This window comes from Lepisosteus platostomus, chromosome 10, assembly GCF_059453375.1.
Source record: "Lepisosteus platostomus isolate fLepPlt1 chromosome 10, fLepPlt1.hap1, whole genome shotgun sequence".
Taxonomy (NCBI): Eukaryota; Metazoa; Chordata; class Actinopteri; order Semionotiformes; family Lepisosteidae; genus Lepisosteus; species Lepisosteus platostomus.
In genome coordinates, this window is record NC_142620.1 from 18,874,791 (window position 1) to 18,900,674 (window position 25,884).

At 37.1% G+C, this 25,884-nt stretch overlaps 1 protein-coding gene across 5 annotated transcripts in view; it reads right to left on the reverse strand.

The window, feature by feature from the left end:
- The window catches only part of unc79 (unc-79 homolog, NALCN channel complex subunit), an 83,195-nt gene that overhangs the window by 17,368 nt on the left and 39,943 nt on the right, over window positions 1-25,884 (reverse strand). For 3 of the 5 annotated variants that reach the window (XM_088648582.1, XM_088648586.1, XM_088648585.1), the window contains 18 exons: window positions 25,309-25,466; window positions 22,715-22,896; window positions 22,020-22,221; window positions 20,693-20,872; window positions 19,915-19,983; window positions 18,316-18,602; window positions 16,988-17,170; window positions 15,827-15,989; window positions 14,634-14,783; window positions 12,475-13,668; window positions 10,418-10,519; window positions 6,113-6,229; window positions 4,257-4,359; window positions 3,448-3,588; window positions 2,587-2,625; window positions 2,128-2,240; window positions 1,933-2,018; window positions 411-584 (listed from right to left, as the gene is read on the reverse strand). In XM_088648582.1, the coding sequence (XP_088504708.1) occupies window positions 411-584; window positions 1,933-2,018; window positions 2,128-2,240; window positions 2,587-2,625; window positions 3,448-3,588; window positions 4,257-4,359; window positions 6,113-6,229; window positions 10,418-10,519; window positions 12,475-13,668; window positions 14,634-14,783; window positions 15,827-15,989; window positions 16,988-17,170; window positions 18,316-18,602; window positions 19,915-19,983; window positions 20,693-20,872; window positions 22,020-22,221; window positions 22,715-22,896; window positions 25,309-25,466 (3,643 nt within the window). The remainder of the gene's footprint in view (window positions 1-410; window positions 585-1,932; window positions 2,019-2,127; window positions 2,241-2,586; window positions 2,626-3,447; window positions 3,589-4,256; window positions 4,360-6,112; window positions 6,230-10,417; window positions 10,520-12,474; window positions 13,669-14,633; window positions 14,784-15,826; window positions 15,990-16,987; window positions 17,171-18,315; window positions 18,603-19,914; window positions 19,984-20,692; window positions 20,873-22,019; window positions 22,222-22,714; window positions 22,897-25,308; window positions 25,467-25,884) is intronic. The other 2 variants (XM_088648583.1, XM_088648584.1) reach the window with 2 other exon arrangements.

A 25,884-nucleotide genomic window follows, 5' to 3' on the forward strand; every position in this document is an offset into this window, starting at 1 on the left:
GGCTGTTCAACCCTTGTTGCTTAATCTTCAATCAGACTTTAAAAGGACTCAGCAATCCATAGCCAATATTAATCGAAACTAGTAATACAGTATTAAAGTCAGCAGGTTCTCCCTGACTTTACTAATACAAGCTTGTTCATATGGTCCCATCTCCTGTCCATACCAGTTATGTGGTTGAACTTAGACCATAATAATTGTCAATAATAATAATATTTATTATAATTGTCAATAACAATAATAATTGTCTATGATGTCTAATACATAATAATATGTATAGTAAGAACGCAGACTAAAGAGAAAATTTCCTTCACAAGAAGGCTTGCCCGTGGATTGATAACGAACATCTTTTATGAGCACTTAAACAGTAGATTAATCTTGAAAGAAAAAAAAGAAAAACAGGAAAGGAATACCTTTAGTGGTAAAACAGAGGGCAGTTTAGTCAAAAAGGTGTGGAACTGGTTACAGATGGTTGTCCACAGATTGCTGGGGGAGTCCATTGGAAGGGCCTCCATGAAAGTGGCAATGTTCTCGAGGCAGTGCAGCATGGCGCCCCCTGCTGGCAAGGTCTTCTTGTTGTTTAAACCCTGAAAACCACACGGGAGGATCAGAGGAAAGACTCTCTAGTCATCTTGGTAGAAAAAATTACCTTAGTAGGCAATAAAGGTTGTGTTTGGCAAATCACAGTGTGTGTCTGTTAACAAAGAAATAAAAAGGTCCTGTTAGGCTTAAGAATACGCTAGGTCAATTAATTATTACATGTAAGATGACAGGATATTTGGACTAATAATTTTATTCCTTTAAACCTTCTTCTGTACTGTTTCAAAATATGCTCCATATTCACAGTGATTACTTCATAAAAATGAAATCTTGATGCCAATTGAAATTACCATGTCAATTCTCTCACAATTCAAATTATGGTTTTATCTTATTTTACAAATACTTGATGCCCATGGGTTTCACAAACATATGGAGGGAATTTCATCTTATACAATGGCCCCATCTGCTGGATGTAATGGGTATGCATCTTGGTAGGATATGAAATAATTCAAATCTGTATGCAATACTTCATAAGAATCAAATATCTTTCAGATTAAACATTTTGCATTTGATGTTTTTCAGGTACATCTTCTGTGTATTCAGTTTGAGTCTTTTTTGTAATTAACAGACTTTTCTCATTATAACAAAGTAGAGATAGTGAAGTATACTGTATCTAGTAACATAGTGATCTTGTACTCATTTTAATTACTGTTATATTAGCGATTTAAGGATGCAATAGTAATAGACTTGAACTTGAAAGAAAGACTAGAAGCCTGTTATAATAGTATAAAACGCATATTCCAGCTCTGAAACTTAAAAATCTAATTTCTGAAGCAATAATTTACACTGATTAAAAAGGGTTCAAAATACTTTGCGGTGATTCAGATAATACCCCACAATTAATTAGTTTACGTACTGCATTAACCAATTTTATAGGACTAAACAGGACAAAGACCTGGTCTTAAAGGTGGGATCAGAAAACTCTTTGGGAAATTAAACTATCTTACTAAAGAACGAGACAGTCAGAACTCTCCATGTGCAGCAAAGTCTAATGGTTGCTACAAGGATTGAGTGATGAAATAGTGATGAATGTGATTTTAAAGAGCTGTACTTTATACAGGGGCAGGAATCACATCATTAGAACTCTCATGTGTGTCTTTGAGTCTATGTTAAAAGAGCTAAGCAGTCAAGGGATAAATTATGACGAATTCATTTCACTTTAATTCATTTTAATTGTTAAAATCTGAATATATACAACATAAATTATAAAGCAATTTATCTAAAAGGGTGACTGTCCACTCTTCTAACTATGAAGAATTAAAGGCTTAACAGTGCAGTCGCCAATCCAAAGCATTAGATTGGAGTGTACAGTTTCAGTGAGAAATCAAAACTTACTTCTAACAGCTGGTTCAAAGCAGCAACAGAGCTGAGCTCATTGAAATCCATCAGGGAAGAAGCCAGTGTTCTTAGAAAGCTTCCGTCTGCAACAACAAAACAACCAAAAACGGAGCAAGACCACTTTAACAGGGCACATGCAAGGAATTTACTCTCTTTGGCGAGCGTCCCTGTTTAGCTTACCCAAACTCTTACCTTTAATATTGCTTTGGAAGAGCTGAGGGAGAATGCCATTAGGAGCCAGCTGATGAAACACACAGCGCAAAAACTGCTTGGCCACGCCTGCCGCGTTTCCTGGGATCATCATGCTGGGAGTCCAAGGAAGATAAAAAAATGAAGTATACCACAAATACTGTACACAATTTTAGCTTATTCATGTTAAGCCAGTTTATGATTGCTTAAAAACTGAACATTGTTAAAAGCTGAAATAGCAAGTTAAAAGACAATAGAAGGCATCACATTATAAAAGTAAGAACAGTTAAGGAAGATATAGTTTATTCATTAGTACTAATGTACTAATTTCATGGTACCAAAAATATTAGCACACACAGTAAGCAAAAAAACAACAACAAATAAAATAAAAGCAGGAGTGACATACAAAATCTTAAATTATATTTGAATTAAATTTCAAAATGTAAAAATCTCATACGATACCTCTCAGCTTGGCCAGAAAGATTTGTGCTTGAAGCTAACCTGCAAAATATTTAAATGCAGTGATAAGCAATAAAACCATCTTCTTCCACATGAGTGATTTGAATTCAAGTCGAATTCACTACAACTACCCACTGTATGCTGCTTTTTAAATGTGATAAATTGATAACTTTTTTAAATACGTAATTTAGCACAAAGACATCATCGTATCAATGATTTATGAAGGACTGTTTTATTGTTTTTAATTTCATTGTTTTAAAACCATCAGTTAAATATTAACAATATGTCCTAATCTCCCCCAGTCCATTATTTCAAGTCAGTTCAAGCTTTAGTTCAACAAAATGACAAAGGGCAGACAAACATAACCACCAAAGACTACAGTACATTAGCATTTCAGGATGTAAGAAAATGATTTTATTTTGTTCTGAGAGTGAGATTGCAGAGCGGATGAAATACTTCCTGTCAATTACTGTTATGCTGGTGGACACAGAGGCATCTACCAGATGGGAGCATGTACAGTAAGATTCACAGTGGAGGGGGTGTGCCACACACTCCATAATCCTTTTAGCTTTCTTTACCTTTGGTTATGTATTATTGCTATTATAGACAGTTCTACAAATTTATCAGAATCTACAGAGAAATAAATTTCACTCTTCTTAGTTTTCTGATGGATTTTAATTAGCTGGTCACATTAAAAGATTATGTAAACTTAGGATATATCCAATGTGGTGTTCAATTTTAGCACTGAGCCTAAAAAATTCAATGATAGCTGTGACGTGCGGTTAACAAAGTGACCCATGTTACAGTACAAGCAGTAGGCTGGAGTTTTTTATGTTTATTTCATTCAAAATAGGACCGCTGTACCTTCCTACAGACTGCATTATGTCAAGGAGCAGGGGAGCCGCAAGGTCTGGGCTCAGGTGAATGAACATGGAGAGAACCACAACAGCCAAACCCAGGGTCTCCTCGTCATACTCTTCTAAGACTGCTCCACAGTCATGGCACCTGTGCACCACAGGACAGTGTTAGTGAGATTGCAGCGTGACAGTGTCAGTCATCATCACCCATAACCACTTAAGTGGTGTTTCAGCTTCAAGGCTCATGTTGGCATCATCAAACGCTGAGATAAGCATTATTTTTCATACTCTAACTGCCTTTTCCTTTCCCATTCAGAAACTAATGTGCACAATTTGCACAAACAGGGAAAACCTGGCTCTGTATTTTTTATCTTTCTTTTATTTTGGTTCTGCCACATGTTTTGGCTGGGAAACACAGCAATGAATCTTAAATTAAACATAGTAAAAAAAGTTCCAGGAAACATAGAGAAAGTGATGGTGCTTAAATCCAACACCCATTATCAAAGTATGATTTAAGCCCACTGGGCCAAACACATGAGTCATTGCTTTTATGATGATTACTTTAAGTTATGAATAAGATTAGTTTTACCTGCAAATACACAAATAAGTACAAAGTGCTGTGTGGTTCTTTTTTGCTCAGCAAAGATACCCAATCCATTATTGGTAGAAAAACTTTGGAATTAAAAATACAGTAGTTCCAACACTAAATTGGGTTAGGGTATAACCATTTGAATTAAATTGTTGAATACAGGTAAACAAGAAATGATCATACTTTGATTAAAGCTAATGTTCTTGGTAATCTGAGAGGAACCACACCTATCTGTCATTGTGGTTGGCTGATCGTCAGTGAACTCCTCAGGCGCTGGTACAAACATGCTGACAGTGCTTGGCGCTGACAACAAGCTGCACTTGGTAGCTCCTGTAAGACGAGAATTCACAATAGTCAGGGTAGACAGCTGTCAGAATACATGCTATAAATAATATTGCTTTAATTTGTACATCTATATTTCAGAGTGATGTCTCAGTGTGGTACTGTATATACAGATTAAGATAAATGTGGACCCTGGCTTTTAAAATGGTTCTCAATCTTTTCTGCACTGCACTCTCTTTATTTTTTTTACTATTACAACAAAATTCTGACTTAATTTCTCTAATGGTGACTTAGTATTTGTAAATGGCTACATTTGCAGCCTCATCTATTTAAAAAAAAAATACATGGCTAAAGATGTATAGTCATTCACTTTACTGTATAGTCATTTCATTTTGCAGAAATGTAAAATGTCATCTTTTCTTATGAACATTTCTTTTTTTTGGATACACATATTTAAAAGTTTTTTAAGTGCTATTATAGCCAGTAATTGAATTCAGGGTACATTGCAAAAAATCGATTTATTCTTTTTTTAGTTTTTTTTTTATTGTTTTTATTGTTCTTTTAGTTTTTTTTCCCCTTTTTATCTATACCTACAACGAGTATGCTGTTTGATAAATTCAAGGGCAAGGGAGCAATGATAAAATATTCATGGTATTTTCATTTTGAAAATGTTGCATAAATTTCAATGTCAGTTACGCAACACCCAAAGGGAACATGCTCAACTTTTAGGGAACCAATAAGTACAGTAAAATTAAATTCTTTAAAATAAATATTATGTCAGAATATGGGTTAAGGTTATAGGAGGTGTCTGCTATGGGCTTAGGATCTGGCATAATCTCTACAGACTATATCTTTTCTCCATTTTATGTTTTAAAAAAGGAAAAAAAGGCTAAGCAGAGTTAATTAGAACTGTTCTGAGTTAGTTAAGCACAACTGCTGTTAATGGATGGTTTGTGCTCAGGGTATACAGTATGAGGGAGTGGTGGTGGCAGACTGGAGCCGGCTGTTTGTTTTTAGATCAGCGCTTTGTGCTGGAAACTAGGTATTTTTGACTTTGACCTTTTTTTGAGAAAGACCTCCCATTTTGTACCAAAACACTAGAGGACAGGACAGGAAGAGCCCAGCTGTTGTGACCAACATACCCCAAGGTGTCACACTATGCAGTATACTGCATAACCTTTAACATGCAATACCATGCCTTGACAATGAATACAATTAATACAATCTTAAAACTGTCACAACATCATATAGCAACAAGGCCTAAGAAACCTCAAACCGATTTCCACAGATCTTGACTGCATATCTCTTTTCTTCTGATTGTGCAACTAAACACTAGTTTATAATTAGTAGTTCAATGAAGTTATTTATGTATACCTTTATATTTGATGAATGCTCCAATAAAGATATTAGGATGTAGGTATAAAACATAGTAATATAAATGTAAAACAATATTTTAAAAAAACAGTTAGATCTCAGTTTCCTTGTTATCCTGTGCATTATTTTACAGTATAATATGGATATAAATGATTATATTTGATGGGAATGTCTACCCAGAAATGTGATTTAATTGTTCTTCTCTGTTTCAACATGTCTTTTACTTGCCAGGACGCAATCCGATATATACATAGCCATGCATTCTGTGGAAAGAGCTATTTTTCACTTAAAACTGGCCTAGTACCTGTACTAACCAAGAAAATAATGCACATGCAGTGTATTTAGGAGCCCAATAGATCCTGAATGTATATTTTAACTGAACAGAATTATTTTATAAATTAATAATTAGACTCTAGGAAACACTTACCTGTTTCCCAAGTGCTGATATTGTGTGGAGCGCTCGACTGATGCTCCAGCTGTCTCTTCATTAGTTGGCTCATTGTCAGCGTACCCAGGGAGCCACGCTTCATTTGCCTGTATTGTGCTGGAGATGAAACGTATAACATATAAACATATATAGAAAAAGCGTTCACATTAGCTGAGAAAGTAATCCATTCCTGGGGTTCCCATTGTCACACAAGAGCCTCCAGCCATCCCTGTGCCTGGTGGGGTCAATTCAACTTGTTAAATAGTGCATTCTAATGCCCAAGAATGGAAGGTTTGTCAGTTTGTTGGAACTGGCACCAGGACACCCTTGAAAACAAGATGTTGCATCTCAGGGAAAGGTTCCTGGTAAACATATTGGGAACTAATGGCAAAGGCAACTGCCCTTGCATTGTGCCTACTAAGCCATTTCTAAAAGAATGCTTGAAATGATTAAGAAACAGAATCTGAATAATGCTCTTAGCAGTTCTATGTATGCCGGACCTGTGGTTATCTGTATGTGTATATATAAACAAAAATATACTGCAAACCTGACAAGTTATTCAGTGTCTTCTTTCTGTGGACTAATTTGTGATATAAAATGAAAATCAGACAGACAACTCTTAAGCTTAGTTCAACACAAATTTTCCATTTCATTTTGGAGCACCAGACTAATTCTTTAATTCTTTAGTCTTATTTTGGAAATCTATCCCAAGCTCCCCTTCCACATACACAAAAGGTGCAGTAACTTTTATAGGATTAATCACTGTACATGAGAACTACTAATACGATACCGTGAAACAGAATGTGTTATATTCAACTCTGATACATGGAGCATTAGTAACTTTTTAAACTCCATTCCTACTAATAGCTTAGTTCACGATAATAAAAAGACTATGATGTGTATTGGACATATTGATCACAGGGTACAGTAAATGCCAATACATGTTATGTACAGAATCCGATTACATGCAAATATAAAAGTGTAAAGGAAATAAACAAATTTGAATATACACATTTGTTATTGAGCATTCAAATTTGTATTCAGATATGAACTAAAAAGTTTTTTTTTCCAGGTATATAATTTTCAAATGGATTATTTTTCTTTTAAGTACAACTTTTGATTTACAGTAAGATTATTACCTAATTTTATCAATCAAAATAACCTGCATATGTGAAAGGGCTCCTATCTGTAACACAGACAGTTCAATATCATAGCTTTTACTATTGAAGGTTTTAAAAGTCCATCCTCACATTAGCAGTAACCACTAAATCCATAGAGTGGGGCAGTGAGCCAAAGCCTAACTTGGGAAAGGGCCCAAGACAGGACTACAGCCTGGACAAGATGCCATCTTTGTGAACCTGCCATTCACTCACATGCATGGCATCGGGGGTTTCAGCAGTGTGGTGCACATCAATCCCAAGACTTGTCGGATGAATATGAACTTGCAGGGGTGTTAGAAAGAGAAGTGCATCTCCTGCAATTGGTGCTTACTCTCCTGCAGGTCTCTGTGGAGCTTCCAGCTTTCATGGGTTTAATGATAATAACAGTTGTGACTGGTGGGTGGGTCAGAGGAATGTCTAAGAGTGTAACGGTAAACCAAGCAGATTAACAATTTGCAATTATACGTTGGGAGGTCTATAAAATAGGAAAATAATAAGTTGCTGACTTAATAGAATGTAGAAGCATCAACCCATAATATTTAATTGAGATTCCAAGATGCTATTGAGAAATCACAGAGAATATAAATCCAAAGAAATCACTGAGAATGACCTTCTGTTGTACACACTCAATGGCCTTCATACGAGTTTAGGTTTGGAACTTAAAAGCAATGGATCTTCTTATAAATCCCATATATACAGTAAAGACATTATATGGCATATGAACAGAAGTTTATGAACATATTAAACATTGCCATAAAATGTAAGAAAGACCTTGACCATCACAAGTAGCTTTTTCAAGACTGAAACCCAGATTAAATCAAAGGCTGTATTCAACTACACAAAAGAAAGTCTAAACTTTAGGGAGGATATTTGTACTACTGTATGTTTGTAATGGTTTGACTGAATAGTGTGTTCATTTATAGAGGTGAAGAGAAAAGGACTACTCCAATTAAGTTAAGCAAGAATCTTTTCATTGCTCAAGAAAGAATTCTTAATTTTACTAATCATATACTGTATGCTAAGAGGAACACAGTATACCTAGTTGAACATTTATTTAAACCTCGTTATGATTTCCATTTTCAAAATTTAATTGAGGAACTTTAGAAATGCAACATATATTTTGATTATGTGATACTAACAAACATGAGGAAGGTAAAATTAGAGCATTTAAAAATATAAATGTAGAACATGTTAGCACTTTTTGTAGTATCTGTTTGATTAAAAAATGTAGCCCAACTGTTTTTTGAAACATTAGTTAAGATAGTCTTCCCAGGCTCCATGCAGCCCTTCGTGTTGTATAGTATTTGCTCATCTTTTTTTTTTTTTGGTACCAGCTGCAAATTTTAAGGAAGGAAGAGAGGAAAGAATCTACATCATGGACATAAATTGGAAGAACAGTAGTCCCAATGCAGATACCTGAGTTATCCTACACTGCAATTTGAAATCACCTCAAATTGAGCATTCTCTACTTACTTGGATTCTCTTCTACCCGTTAACCAATTCAAAATTCAAATACATGCATTACCTACCACCTGCAATTTCAGAAATAATCTTCTATGAGGAAGATTATCTAAAGCTTTTTGAAAATCTGAATATACAGTATCATATGCTCTGTTTATATCCATTACTGTGGTTGCTTGTTTAAAGACCACTAGCATGTTAGTTCAGATTTACTGCTGTATTCCTAAATCCATATTGACTATACCCTAGAATCCAAAACAAATAATTCTCTAGCTAAGTTGTTTATTTTGATTTTTCATTAATTTTTATTTATTATTTTTTCCATAACCTCGCATGTGATAGAATTGGAATGCAATAGATGACGCCTTGGCCTTTAACTTCTTGTATTTGTCAGCCTTGATATGGATGGTCACTACATTAGCAACATTCCAGTCAGCGGGTTTTACCAATGTCTTGTATCTCTTCTGTGCTAAATCTATATACCACTTTGTCTTTCCTCAGACTATTCTGAATTCTGAAGATGTCTTGATTGATGAGCACAACATAGTCATTGTATAGCAAATTACCAATTTCCCATTTTTGCTGTGTTCTAAGGACAGGGAGTCTGACAACACTTGCGTGATCAAAAATATGTGCTTGTAATATTGCACATTTACAACAATAGGTACTTGTGAGGAACACACTGGTTCGGTGGTTTGAATAAGACTGCAGAGCTCATTGAAAGAAAGAATGCTTGCAGGGACGTCATAACATGCAGTCACGAGGGCATGTGGGATCTGTCTGTCCACCATCACCAGACACCAGGAGTGTTGCCAGCTGACATTGACACATTATAATGTTATGATTTTTTAAGTTATTTTTAATGAGTGAAATTGGAAAGTATCCTTTTGTCACACAAAATAGTTCCAGTCACACATATCCTATGTGTAACATATGCATAGGCCACTACAATTTACTTCACCAAGACAAGGATGTTTAGAGTTTCTGGAACCTTCCATGATGTTAGGCCAGGATTGGGATGAGTCAGATACAGTAAGTTAGAGACCCTGGTCTTCTCTTGACATTGTACAATTGATATTTTCATATTGCACACTGCAGTTTTCATCATATACCTTTGTTGTTGTTTTTTTTCCCACACAGCATTTTCCTGTTAAACATTTATGCTACAATCCAACATTTTTGATGCATTAATAATTGTCAAATTATGCTGCCTGCATTTTGTTCATTTGTTTCTAGCTCTGTGCTGTTCTCTCCCTTTCAACATTTCATTGTAAATGCAATTCATTTCCCTAATGCAATGCCTGTATCCATAATGCCTATATATTTGCCAATATCTAAGTTAATGAACCTCTGCTTTACCCTTTGCTTATACCAATCATATACCCCCAGTGTATTTACTCAGAAGAATCCAATATATTGTAAAAACTGTAAGATTTCACAAAAATATATACAGTATGCATTAAGGAAGCCACTACTAATGTACAAGTGCTAAGACTGTAGAACTTATAAAGAGCATTCAGTAGAAAGCAAGAAGACATTGTTTCGATTTTCTAAAAAACCAACTAGGCCAGACCTACTTCTATAAGTGCAAATAAAGCCTCTAGTGAAAATGCTATAAAACTATGCTTTTAGCTGAAATGTGCATAGCGTCTCTTTAAAGAAGAAATAAGCATTCAGATCCTACTTGATATTGAAGAGTGGCTGCTTGTTTCTGGGATTACAGCTTCGAGAGTTGGAGCCGACGCAGATTCTCGTGGCATTTCCAGAGTTGAGAGACCTTTCTGATCTGTAAAGCAATTTTGGTGAGTGACGGGTACATTAGCAAAGCTCATTACCTCACAGGTGGGGGCAGGCTAAAGTTAATATCGCAGACGGCACCAAATGATCAATTTGTCACAGTTAATTAAAAAATGTTGCACTTTATAGCTTTTTTGAAGCAGTTACAGTATGTCTAGGCCTCCCTTTTAATTGCTTTTTTTAAGGATAAAGAGATCTGAGTAAAAAGATTGCTTTGGAGATGGAGCATTTCAGCAAAGAGCATGCTAAGCCCCAGATAAGATCCTATTTGTTTTTCTAAATGCTGATGTGTTTTAGGTTCCAAAATGGTAAGCACTCATACTGTAAATATCCACATTTTTCGCATCTACTTAAATCTGTTTTTCTGATTTTTCATAAAGCAATGTGCTTTTAAATAAACAGTACATTTGGTAGTAGCTTTAAGGTATGTTTTCACATAAACTGTTTAAAGAATTTTTAATGTGCATTTACTGTAGGTACAGAGTGCATTTAGTCCTGTTTAATATAAATATCAAATAATAATTTTTAGTTGTTGGGAGTTTTGCTAAACTCACAAATTTATAGCATAAGTGGCCATAACATGTTTTTTGTACAGCAACTTGGTTTGTTATCTGGCCATCACAGTTAATAAACTCAATGAACTGAGAAGAACACATAACACAATTAAAACGACTGACATAATCACTCTCCTAGGATAAGCTAGCAGTGTGCAGAGACCACACAATTTTAAATATTAGATAGAAAAAGAAATACATATATTTGTAGGTGCTGTTAAAGTCAATAAGAGATAACAGTTGCACCCTGGACAGAGCTAACTGCAAAGTACAAATCTTTGATTGTGATAATCACAATATCACAAGAAATGAAAATGCACAAACTAATTTCCTAAAATCGAAAAGATGTGTGAAACACAACATATTAAATATATACAGGTCTGTCACTTAAGTTTGACAGCTTTACTTAAAAGAAATCCTTAAAGGTTTTGTTTGCAAGACTTACTGTATCTACTGTATTTGCCAAACCAATTAATAAGCACACATTGCACTGGGTCTGCCTCATGGTTGTCATTCCAACTAGTCCAGTCTCTTTTTGAAACACATCTTTGCCTCACAGTGCAAAATGATAGAATATATCTTGCTATCAGAGTCACATTTCTGCATTCCTGCTGCCTCATTCTGTTACTAAATCAGCTTTCTACACTTCATTAGAGGACAAGTAGGTCAATACTGAGCATAAGGAGCTTGTTCAGCAGTGAGCCTGAATTGTGGCTTTATCCATTTGCTGTGAATAACACTTAGGTAGCGGAATATTCCTCTTTCTCTTGATGTGACCATAGTTCTGTGAAGGCCACTGCCAACTTTTCTAGCGAAAGCACTACAAACATACTGTACATACAAATGTAATCAATCATAATACAGAGAAAGAAATAACAGTATACAGTATAAGCTTGTTAATGGTTATATTTATTCCAAGTTTGTGTGAATGGAATACTAGTAGTGACACTATTCCATTGCTACGATGTAAAAAAAAACCTGTAAGCAGCAAGACATTTTCCTTGCTGTGCTGAAGACAAAATACCAAATGACAAAATGTTTAATGGTGCACAGTGTGTTACAGTTGCAAATAATCTATAATGTTGTACGAGTATGATATTCATCAGATAAATTGTAGAAAACAGAACTCTTCATTAATGTATTGTGTCTCTCACCCTTTCTTCTTCATCCATTGGTCTTTCATTAAAATATGTAATTTTTCAGATAGCTATAGAACATCAGATGAAATATGAGATGCAACATCTCCATTTTTAGAGGTGTCCTTCTTTTCATGATTACTACTAAAAGTGCCATAAAAACCAAGAACCACAAAGTCCATCAGCAGAATTTTGCACCCGCGTTCCTCTCTAAGCAGCCCTTCTTTCACAATCTCCACAACTTCAGTTCTTACCTGACTCTCCCTGTTGATCTCCCAGCTTGTCCAGAATGTTGAAAGAGATGTCAAGGTATTCCCTCTGGATGGCACTGACAGCGATTTTCCTCTGTTTCCGCTGTCGGGGCACAATCTGTATTTTAAATTCCGTCTCCTCATTCTCATCTTCAGGTTTAGGGTCACTTGTCCTCTCACAGTCTGACTCATCCTCATGGGAGGTGAGGACCTCTGTCTCATCAGGAATATTCAGAAAGACTGTTTTGGAAGAAGGGCTAATGATACTTCCTCCACCAAGTTTCATTTCTTCGAGGTGAATCTCGCAAGTGTCATCCAGAGAAGTCTCAGGGACGGCTGGAGTCTTCTTGAGCAGGTCTCTCTTTTGTTTTAAGGTCATGGGGCTCTCTGGGGACATGTCTTTGACCCCTTCAGGTTGGATGAGATCCCTGCAGTCAAGCACAGCCAGGGGAGGAGTTATGGAGGTTTTCATATCAGTGGGGCATACTGGGCTGTCCTTGACCTCCTTGGCTTTGAGTTCTTTGGAGCAGTCCTCCACACTTAACTGAACAACAGGGCTGAAGCTCATAGTATTAGTGGTGGAAGGAGACATGGGGAGTTTCCCCTTGGGTCTGACTTCTGAAGGATTCTGCATGTCGAATTCTTCATCACTTTCCACTATCCGCAGAGGAGGCAAGTGCTCAAAGACGAGGGAATCACTATCAGAGGTAGAAAGGATGGAGTGCTTCTCAGGGACTGATGCAGAATCTGAGGAGAGGTCTATGAGGTCTGTGTCCTCTTTTAGTGGCCCCACTGGAGAGTCGGGCCTGTCCTCAAATGTCTCCATGCAGCTCAGCCTGACCTCAGGAATAACCGGTCTCTTCTCTGGCAGACCGTCCCTTGGGACCTGTCTCTCAGGGGGTTCACTTGCTCCATTTTTGCTAGATGCCTCATTGCAGGTCCTGTTGTAGTGTTCAACACGCTGGGTGTTGCAAGCCGAGGAGGGAACACCATGCTTGTCCATATCACAACGGTCAATGCAGGATTTTCTCCGGTGCTCATCAAGATTGAAGAGAATAGAATCTGCATTCCCAATATCAAGGGACTTCTGCTTCATGGCTTGGAGTCTCTTCTTCTTGATGCTTTCCTCCCTCACACAACGCAATATACTGTCCTGCAGTGCACTAGCTTCTCTGTATTCAGACAGTTCAATTTCACCTAACAAAGAGAGACGTATGTTTGTGGTGATGTACACAAATGAGTTTAAATTAGTTTACAATTGTAAAACAGTCATATCTACACATATCTCCCAGAAATATACATTTCCTCCACTCTACTTAAGCCAAATGGCTTTTGAAAGCTTTACAATGTCTTTTCTGTCAAATTAGTGCACAGAAATTGTGCCATTAAGAACCAAGTTGGTTTACTTTGAACAAGATGGATTCTAGTATTGAAAGAATGTGATCCCAACACTGCATCCACTAATCATTGTTGTTTTCTTCACAGTTTCTAGTTTTCACAGCTTCACAGTGTTTTACTAATTGTTTGTTACTATAACTTCATGACTTAATGATTGTACTATTGCTTACACTTTCTTATACTGTACATCTATTATACATTATCTGGTACAACCTGATCAAAAAGCACAATTTATGGTAAATGCAATGACATACTCTCTGGTGCAAATGGCAGTACTAAAAGATTGTGTAAAGTATTTTTTTGTCCCAAATAAAACTGTCCACAGACTAAAAACAATTACTTAAATAACTCATAAATAAAATTGAGTTATCTGTGTCAATTCAAAGATAATAGATAATGTAGATAATGCACAGGAATATATTGTATCACATAAAATATTAAAGAACATGGTATTTTTCATTAAACCATCTATTTCCATTTGTGATACACTCAAAACTGAAGAATGGTTGTCTTTTATCTATCCATCAACCATGCCATAACTCCCTTAAGAACAATATGTTCATAATGTTCTTTTAACATCCATTAATTAATTGCTTTTTACATTTGGAAATACAGAAATCATGAGCTAGATTTCTGACAGAAAATGTATATTGTTTTCACTTTTCCCATGCACTAAAACTCTGTTGTACACCTCTGATTATGAAACTGGTCCAAATAAATAATCAAGAAAGTTTACTGTGATTATTAAAAGAGTCTGTTCCTACTTTTTTGAGCATTCATTTCCACAGGTTGGTATTTCACAGACTTGCTTCCTCCAATTCTCTTGAGCCTTGCAAAGAAGGTTTGTGATTCCTTGTTACAGGCACCAGTTGGGGTATCGTGTATGTCAGACTCATCAAACACGCTGTCCTCCTCTGTAAAAGGAACAAAGACTAGGCTTAACAGCAACTTTCTGCAATGTGCTGTCACCACACACTCAAGAGCATGTCTTTAGGAGGTGGAAGAAAACCAGAGCAGAAGGAGGAAGCCCATGTGGACACACCAAAGACTCTCAAGGCAGACTTGAAACCAGAACCCAAGAGCTGTGACACAGCAGTACTAAGTCACTGTGGTACTGTGCTGCCCTTTTCTTCTATGAGAACTTTGGTCATGATGGTGGTGATAGGATGTTCAAACAAGCTATTAAAATTCACATAACTTCAAATAAATGTGATAACTGTCAACTCTTGGTCACATGATTTCACATGGATTCTGTGACTCACAATAATACAGTATAATGAAACATTTGTTTTTATGTCCTCTGCTATGATTTCTTTGCAATGTGCCTCTTTTCAATGTGCCTCAGGCCTGCATAGAAACATTCAAACTTTTCAAACCGTTTCTCCACAAATCATTTCATCTTTTAAATTTCAAGATAATGTTTTGTGTTGGGTCTTTTGTATACTATCAATAGTGACCTATCTGTATGTTTCCAAATGTACTTTCATCCATACAATAATATTCTGCATTATCCAGGATCACAAGGGAGCCAGAGGCTATTGTGGCAAGCAATGGGCACAAGGTAGGATATACCCTGGAGGGGATGCCAGTCCATCACAGGGCAGACACACAGATACAAACATAAATACACACTCACACCAGGGCCAATTTTCCCATAAATTAACTAACTTACTAGTAAGTCTTTGCACTGTGGGAGGAACATTCAAACTCCACACACAAAGTGCACCCCAGGATGAACCCAGAGGACATTCACTGCAAAGCAACAATGGTAACTACTGCACCAGTATGCCACCCATGTACTTTAATACTTTATTGATCTATTGTAATAAATCACTTTTCTACAGTTGAAGGCCTTTAGCCTTGACTTTCTTTCTTTTGCCCTGTCTAGTTCTGCCTCAGCTGGTTATGCAAAGCTGTCACTATCCACTTTTCTCCTACGCCCTTTTCATTGGATTACCTTTCTCTTTCTCACTGTATCGGCTGATGTTGCTGTTATCGCTGTAGAGAGGACCAGCAGTGGCGTGGGGCTTACAGCTGTGATACTGCGCATTCAGAGTGTTGATTGTTATATGGATCAGATGAAGCACTATTTTACTGACGTCCATGTCTCTGTAGGGGTACTGCCATTGAGAAGTAGAAAGACAGAATGAAAACATTTTATTACATTGAGAAAATCAATGACCACCCTCACTTTTATCTGAGGCAAAGAGACCAACCAGGGCAAAAGTGGGGGAATTTTGACTGATCAAACTAATTGGATCATTAGAAACAATTTTTTAATAAAAACAACTGCAATATTTGCACAGGCCTTAATGACTATCTCCTTTTATGAATGCTGTTGGAAAGACTTCACTTCTTACCATCCTGTCAGGTTCTGGTGCTTAAAATAAAGGCTGCAGACACACTATCTCTGCAAAGCTAGATAGATACCTCACTATGATCTTTAACTTCTTTTAGTTCCCCAGCACTCAAACTATACTCCTGAAGTATTATTGGTTTGGTTTTGTCTGATACTGACAATGTGTTATACTGTGTAATCTTCAGGTTCTTACTTATAGCCAACAGCTATATCACCCCGCAACTCACATATGGCAATACACAGAAGCTAAACAGATGTGAACCTGGATGAGAGACTTTCTGGGAAAAAGCTAAGGTTGCTGCTGGAAGAGGTGTTAGTGGACACGCAGGGGCTGTGTGGGTCCAAATGGCCCATCCTAGTCTAAAACACTCTATACCATAAAAAAGGTGTCATCCTTTGAATGTAAAACTGAGATGTAAACCGAGGTCCAAACTCTCTGTGGTCATTAAATGTCCCAGGATGTTTCTCAAAAAGAATAGGGTTGTTAACCCGCTGTACCTATCATTACCTATCATGACCTAATAATACCTGTCTATGAACTGGCTTTATTACTCCATTCTCCTCCCCACTGATAGCTGATGTGTTGTGAATGTAGCGGAGTCCCCATTGACAGAAAAGCATTTGGCGTGGACTCTTCACTAAATCTCGATATAATTGTAAACAATTATTATTAAATGCAGAACCCTGCCTCTCTACCTCCCTCAGAAATCTCCCCCCCAAAAAACAAAAACTGCCTATACTGTACACAGCTGTCCACACCTTGTAGAGAACCACAAGCAGGGCTTTCAGCCACATCTGTCGGATGTGGGGTTTGAGGGCCCAGAGGGAGCAGCGTGGGGGCTGCTGGAAGTAGTGGCGCAGCTGGGGACAGGTGCAGTACTTCAAGACCTGCACCACCAAGGGCAGGAGCTGCTTCCCCAAGCTGATGTTATAGTCCATCACCTGGAAAAGCCAACAAGTTAGTACTTCAGTTTCCCCAGGGCCCTCAATGAGCAACAACTGGAACAAGCACAACTGCAACTTACTGAAGTGCACAGTAATTGCGCAGAGGTATCTGCTCATTGAACACTCAAAGCCTTTCAACTTGTGAGAAAGTAATACAGTGTCTAGAAATAAATTACAATTTCAATGGCAAGCTCATCTTTGTTCTCACTAGAGGTCAGAATTTAATGCTTGTCAAAGTTAGAGTTCAATTGCTTTGGATGGCATTAAAATGAAAGGTCATTTAATCACAAAATATGATGATGTAGGTTTGAACGAAACTACATCTGAACTGTATTTCTAACTCAAATAGATTCCAGGAAAAAACAATTTTATTGTTCTGAGGTTCTAAATAAAACCTTGAGCCATGAACCTGTATAACTTCTGAACCATTTATCAAATCAGGTTGAAATTTCTCTGTGATGAAGTGAGAGTAGGCACCATCTTGGCTAAGACTTGGCTCAACTGCATGGCCTTCATCCAGCTGAGTAATTGAAAAGTGCTGCAGAGCACTTTGACTTTGCCTAACACAGACTTGGGATATGATATTTTTTAGGAATCAGAACATGATGTCCATATCATAATGAATCTTACAAACAGCACACAATCTTAATATTAATAAGGAAATGGAGCAGATAGTGTGAGCATTTAAAGATTTGTGACATATTGTAGTGCTTAGCTAAAGAAGACAGGGACTCAAAGAAATTTTTCCAAACAAAATCAACTAAAGCATAATCGGATCATCTGCCCATTAATTGAATTATGGGATTAAAGATCTGTGATTTCTGAAAAAAAAAGCTCTTAACAGTTCACCTTTGTGTCCTACATTGAAGATACCATTTAAATGCACATTTTTCCATAAGTGGAAACCATCTTCAAAATACATTTTCTTTTACACACGAAAAGATTAATTTAGGATGAGTGCCAAATTCTGTTTTGAAAACAATAAGGTTTGACTTTGATACCCTTTCTTTGCATGTAATTATCCAGGAATAATTAGCTGACAGTTTGTAATCTGCAGTAAAGACGAACTGATGACAATCAAATACAATGAGCCCTTGCAAATCAGATTCTTAAAGGCTTGGTGAAGCACCACTACCCCTCACCTGGGCAATGCCAGCAATGAAGGCATTGAAGCAAGTGGAGGTCCTCATCTTCTGTGGTGCAATCATGAAGCAGCCCTCTTGCTGGTCATAGCCCAGCAGCACATACAGGTGCCTTTTTACAGTGTTGAAGGCCTTGGCACTGCTGATGTCTGCTTCAGCGCTGCTCTTGTCCTTTGCCATGAACTTCATCAGCACCATGATCAGCTGATGCACGGTCTGGTGGTCTATCCCAGCATCCTCTGGCAGTGGGTCCTTGATCATGGTGTCATCTTCAGGAGTGCTCTGGCCTAGGAGAGGGGCTAAACTGTCAGTGTACAGAGCCAGTGTGCGGTTACAGAGGAGAACATCAGTGATTACCTGCCATTCTTTAGGTCCTTAAATACTGTAGATTTGGTTTGATTCACACTGAGGGGTAAACATTTAAAATGGTCTCTATTGTATTTATTGTATTGTATTTATTGTATTGTTTTCGCTACAAAAGCACAAATGTCATGCTTGAACAGCATCTCCGTTTATTACAAAGTATATAAAAGTATTTAATATAATAGAAAATAATTCTTATAGGTATATGAGTTGATTTGTATTTACCACCATACAGAAGCCAATTAACTTTCATCTCATATTAATTCTGTTTGAGGTAGGAAGTAAATACTGTACATATATATTTATTTTTTATTCAGATGTTACACTCAGAATAGAGAGGGGTAAGGATTTAATATTATTTAACATTATTTAATTGATTATTTTAAATTGCTTGAACATGAATATTTCTCTCGATTATGGAAATTCATACAAACCCCCACCTCTTTAGTACATTTGGTGGATTTCACAAAAACAAGGTGAGGTGGTGCAGGAGGCTGAGGCTTAAACTGAATTATGTGATACGAACATCACTTGCCAATGAACAATGAAGGAGTAATGTGAGACCCAGGCAGAAAGCAGAAGCAAGCAATCCTGGGTGTCAAAACATTGGCCAGACAAGGTCAAAGGTCAGGACAAAGAAGCAGGAATATTACCATAAATGGAAACCTTCCTAGTCTCATCCCGTTATCCACATTAAGAAATATAGCTTCAGCACAAATTCTGTTAAACAAGTAATGTATGTAAGCCACTTAAAACCTCTATTTTGTAGCTATCATGTTGCAGTAGCTCCAAAGAACTGTAAAACTTTCAGGATTGGAAGAAGTTAGCTGGGTGGTAAATACTCCAAGTAAATTCTGGGGGATGAATTTAAGGTGCCTCTACAACAGCCTGAGTAAATAAAGTTTTACAGGAAGAATTTCTCTATCCCTGTGTCAGTATAGCTCTCTGTATACTGATGCACTACATACTGATATGATTATTGTTTTAAAGTACAAAAAACTTGTCCTGCAGTTCATTATAAACTGAACTCACTAATGTATGCAGTGTAAGAGCAGTTCTTTCATGTTGAACTTAAAATGTTACTCTAACATCTGTGTGCATCTTCCTTTCAGTTTTCTGACTCTTCCCCCTTTTAAGTACATCCAGGAATTCTATTTTTGCTTCATGGATTCCCTCAATCCCCACACAAAACGTCTGTTTTCTTGCATTGAAACCAGAGTTAATTTGGTTATTTACCTGGCAGGACTTGTTCTATCATATCTCCCAGAGTTGGAGCTGACTGCTCATGCCTCGTAAGTCTTAGAGCTAAAAACCACACATGGAAAACACAATTTAGGAAATGTTCAGGGGTACCACAGGGACACATATACAAGTTTCAGTTGAGTTTTCCTACAGTCTTCCTAAAGTCTTTTGACATGTCTTCCAATGTTTACAATACAGTGAGAGGCATCGGAAAATATGTTTATTTTAAATCTGATTGTCATATGAAGCAAATAAGAGTTATAGCAGAGTTTCCAATTTACCTTGCAATTGCAAATGTAGAACTGTCTAGTAGAAACACTCATCGGTGTCCTTGCAACTTAAATAGTAATGGAGATACTGTATGATGGCTTTATCTAGAAATAACTGCTTAGTAGAACTACAAAGATATTTTTGTAGTTCCACATAGTCTACATTTGAACCCAAACTTTCTGCACTAACCGTTGCCTTGGTATAGGAAAAAAAAACAACCAATAATCAAAGGGTTATTGACATTTGATCTTTTTCACATGTGTTGTTCTGTGTGTTTTACCAGAGGCATTAAAGCCAACTTTTCTGAAACATGGATATCTGAAACATGGATAGTGTTCCGTGGAGGAAAGTAAAAGAAAATTTAAAAAATAGTTCTTAGACAATAAGGGATGAATTGCTCAAAAAAACACAAACAAGAGGAGGGGAAATTGGCACAGGTGAGTGACAGCCAGCAGGAGAGTGAGGCAAACAGACTGACAAACAGGCAGAGGCAGCCACTCACGCAGCCTGTTGCTCAGGGTCTCAGGCAATGACAGTGTTCTTTTGGACTCCGAGGGGCCCTTCACGCTGTCCCTGAGGGAACGTACGCTCTTCTGCCGGTTCCGAGCAAAGCGGGCTCGCTTGATTTTCCACATAGCAGTATCACTGAGGTTCGCGACATTTGTCCGGACAGCTGTGATAGCTGAAAGGGAGTGACAGACAGCCACTATTAACAAATGAGTGCATAAACAGTGTAGCTTATCAAAACAACTATTATCCTCCACTGTTTGGGATGTACTGTACCTCCAAACTCAAAATGATGCTGTCCCCTTCTCAATAAGCAGTCATTACAGCAGGAGTTCTAAAGTCAGAACAGATGCTAGATTGCCTGAAATTACCTGACCTTCAACAGGGAATGGATATACTGTATATGGCATATTTTAATGGGTGAATCATGAGTGCTAATAACATTTATGACCACTTCAGAATTAAAAAGTGGGCAATGTTATTTAGAAACACAGGCCAAAACAGTATATTCCAAAATGCAGAACTACTGTATGTGCTACCTACATTTTCAAAAGTGGTCAACAAAGGAGTTAAAACATTCAGCTTGCAGTGTGTATAGTGCCTTTCTAGGGTGCCTACAGTAGGGTGCAATGACTATCTAGTGTGTGCAGTAAGCCTACAATACCAAAACAGCTCTCTGGAGACCTTTGAAGCAATAGTTGTAATAGTGACATATTTCAAACTGTATTTACCATCAAAGGTGAAACCTCATTCTGTCATGCTTATGAAACAGAATGTGTAGTCCTTTTGTGGTCCTTTATAATGTTTTTGTTTTTTTTTAATTCAAAAACTGCACATGAGCATTTTTAGATGAAAATCGCCTGCATTTTTAAGGTAGATGTGTATTTGTCACACAAGCATGAAACAAGATTGAAAGTTGCACTTGGGTTTAGAATTTCAGTAAGCAAAATGTTGGAAAAATACTAGAGAACAAAGATTATAGTCTGCCTCACTGGAACATGCATTTGATTTTCTTAAAAATGTTTGAAGGTTGAGAGAAAAATAAATTAACATGCCAGGAATAATATTTCATCCACCATTTTTAGTTAAAAATAACTTAACCCAACAATGTTCTTCTATCACTTTTACTATTGTAACTTTTGGTAAAAGAAAATGTGTTTGTATTCTTTTCCTATGAATTTCTTGAATATTTTTACTGTGTAATTATAAATAGAACACGCTACCAACCATGACATGTCTAAAAATACATTCTCTTTATGTGTCAGAATGCTGTTTCCCATGGATTTAAAGACTTAAATTAAAGACTTAAAAAGAACACATACTGGTGGGGAAAGGAAACTCTTTGTTGCAATCAAGATGAAGCTGGGCCTCGAGGGAGAGGGTGTCAAAACGGTTCACAAAAAACTCCCAGCTGAGGGCTGGGATGTCCTGCTTCAGGAAGTGGAGCAACAGAAGCTTGCTGAGAATTATGGGACGGTCTTTTATTACGGTGTCAAACTGAAAATCCAGGCAGAGGCACAGGCCCTACAAAGGGACAAACATAGAGAGATGAATTTAATAAAATGCCCAGGACAGCTAAGCTTCTTTTGTAACAAGCTCCTTTTCAGACCAAGTATCACAAAACTAATTAAGGAACTGATATTGAAATAGGCCCCATAACAGACAATGCAGGAGAGACTGGAAGCCGAGTAGATCAGAAAGCAAAACCTTATCTAATGTAATTGGATTCATTAATTCTATCATTTTTTGTGGCCAGTTTTTCAATGTTCTATTATGCTAACATATTGCTTGTGTGAGGATATTTCTACACCCCAAGCTTTTTTAAGAAAAAGGTGTTACACTAAATACTCTTGAATCTATTTGTCATGCCATTTGTGACTTACTGTACACAACAGTATGGTCAGTATTTACAAAAGTAAATGATGTACGAAGGTACCAAATCCATCTCCAAAAAATGCCCAAATAATTCCCAAAAGGGACCCTCAGTGCTACACTAGTTGGGGAGAGTTATACTTGCCTGTAATGCAGGCCTTTTGATGGTATCCAGTAGTAGTCTGGCCCGCGTTGCCACAGCAGGGTTGACATCTTCTACTGCTGCCAGGAAGCAGCAAAAGGAGTGAGCCAAGGAGTACTTAAGCAGGTGGTTTTTTGTCACAGATGCTATATCTATAAACCGACAGAGTACAGCTACTCTCTCCACTGAAACACAAAAGAAAAGAGAGGACAGTTATTGTTGGCCTGTCACACTGATTAAGTGCTGTAGCTCTCTCAGTCCTACATCATCCTCTCTATTTACAAACCGACACTGTTTATCTTAACTTTGAGGGCAATATGGAGGTGCAGTGATTAGCAATGCTACCTCGCAGCACTGGGGCCCTGGGTTTCATTCCTGTGGTGCTGTCTGCATAGAGTAAGTATGTTCTATGTGTGTTAATTGGCCCTAATGTGAGTGTGTATGTGTTTGTGCTTATATGTGCCCTGCGGTAGACTAGTGTCTTATCCAAGATGCATCTTGCCATGTGCTCAATGTTTCCTGAAACAGGCTCTAGACCACTGAAACCCTGAATTGGATAACTGAAAGTGATGTGATGATGTAATCTTTGAGAGACTTAGAATTCTTTTTAAATGTGTTTTTCTTTTAGTTTTAATTTTCATACACTGTGGCTGGATTAAGTATTTCAAGAGACACAACAGAATATATGAATATCCAATGGCGTTTAGTGCTGGCATTAAAAACAAGTCCAAAATGCCTGCTTTACACCTTAACACCAAAAGATGGCAGAATAACAAAAGGAAAGGGACATCCATCCTAACTATAAAAAGAACAGATACAAAGGGAACAAAGGTTTATACTGTACTGAACAGCAAAAATAAACATGCCCAAAACATCAAGGCTCCAATTTATCCCTACATCTCTACAATGATTTCAGTGTCTAGAATAATTGAAATAAATAATTTAGGACAGATGAGGTCTCAAAACTTGCAGTCATTTAAGAAAAGGAGAGACAGTCACCATAATATGACAAAAGCACCAGGTTTGATAAGGCATAAGGCATTTAGTATTGTTTACTCTGAGGTCTATCCGGATCCCTGGATATGTACTGTATATGCTTGAACTCTAATGGGGTCTCCATGCTCCCACACCGTGGTCCAAGGTCACCAATTTGCTGAGCCAATAGCTGAGGCTGTATTAAACACACTTCCTCTCGATCAACACCGGTAACCATAGGAACTAAAGATAAGACAGGGAAATGCTGGTATACAAGCAAATGTCTTAAAGCTCCACACTTTTGAAGTGAGGTGACAGTATTTCTGTGAAGATGATGTTTCTGCTATCAGTTAGCACAATCCTGATATTTTTTTCTAATAAATCAACAATAGACAAGAGAAAGAACACTGTAAGGTCATGAATACAATCATTTTCAGAGTGTAAGTCATATAATTTTAAAACTGAGACAATGACAAACAAGGTGGTTCACTTTTCTAATAATACTTTAAAAACTATCATATTTTTATTTTTCAGAGAGATAAAAATACTTACTGCAAGCATTAGAATTATAATTTGATGATAATAGAAAAGAAGATTACATTGGGAACAAAGGCTACAAAAAAAAAACAAAGGGAGAAATTAAATAAATGATTGGGTAATTAAATGCTTATACCTGAATGCTAGGGGTATAGATTACATAAACACATAAACACATTAGCCGGCAGTTATGATGTTCGGAAACGTGGCAGAGAGGAATGTAACAGTAGTGGATACACTCTGTCTGTGAAAGATGGAAAAGTTAGAAGGGGGAAAGGTATAGCACTATAGTACTATATATCAAAAATAGAATTCAGGTTCAGGAATCTAAGTCAGAGTAATTGAAACCATTCCAAAGGTATTGTGTCAGGATTAGGCTATACTGTATATAGACCTCCAGATGCTGATATTGATCATAATTGAACACTGTACAATGAAAATAAGGATTTAAAAAAATAAAATGAAAAGACAGAAAATAAAATGGTAGACATGGTTAATGACGGCTTTTTTACCCAGTGTGTCAGAGCACCTGCACAAGTTGTAGATAAGTCTTGTCTTTTCAAATAATTTAAAAATGGAAGGCAAGCCGAGGTGAAAGAACCACTTGAAAACTGTTATGGGCACTCATAATATACCTTGAAGTACATTTTGAAAATGTTAGAGTTGAGTCCAAAGCAACAAAATTCCAGAAAGTAGTTTTTACAATAATGTGACACAGTTTAAGAGAAACACTATGGGATGGAATAGAAATAAAATGGGTGGCAATGATTTACACAAATGTTGTTCAAAACCCAAAACAAATTTAGAGAAAGGGTAAGTAAATAAAGAGCTAAAAACAATTGTTCAATAAATCAATTAGGAAAAACATAAGGGAAAAAAATGCTTTAGAAAATTATTACAAAACAATGAATAAGGAATACATCAAAAGGATAGAAGAAAGCCCAAGACAGAAGGAGCCTTATGTTCTAATTGAAAATGATTAAGATATCTTTACTTTTATATGAGCCTTCTGCTGTTCCTGTCCTGGCAGTATGTTCACCCATGAGCAGCTTCCAGTATCTGTGGAGTCCTCAGCCCATGCTTACCTGCTTCAAAGCGCATCTTCCAGTCTTTGCTGTTGAAGTTGCTGTCGATAATGCCCCAGAAGATGTCTGCTCCATGAGGGAGGGAGAGGGCATGGAGGAGCTGGGGAACTGCCAAGGAAGCCAGCTGGCAGAACTCAGACTTCAGCACCCGCCAGAGACTGGAAAATCACAAACAATAGGAATTATTTTCTGCCGCATTGTTGTACACCCCCGCTTCACACTGGGGGATTAATATCAGAAATATTTTGCTATGGTGCTTGGCTTCAAGTAATCGGTAAAGAAGTCACTCAACACTGTGGTATTTAAAATCTTTACATCTAAAAAACTTCATAATATTAGAAATGTAATCTTATTCAAATATTCTTATCATGTAGCAATTGTGTTTTAACTGCTTTATCCTAAGATGTTTACACTTTGTATGGACCACAATACTCATGGGGAGAACTAGAGGGGAAGAGCCAGGCCAACGAAAAAGGAAATGGCTCATTTACTAAATGGCTATTTCACTCAGGAGTTCACTAAGGAAGAATCAACAACAGCAGACATTCAAAGTTCGATACTAAATACATAGTATTA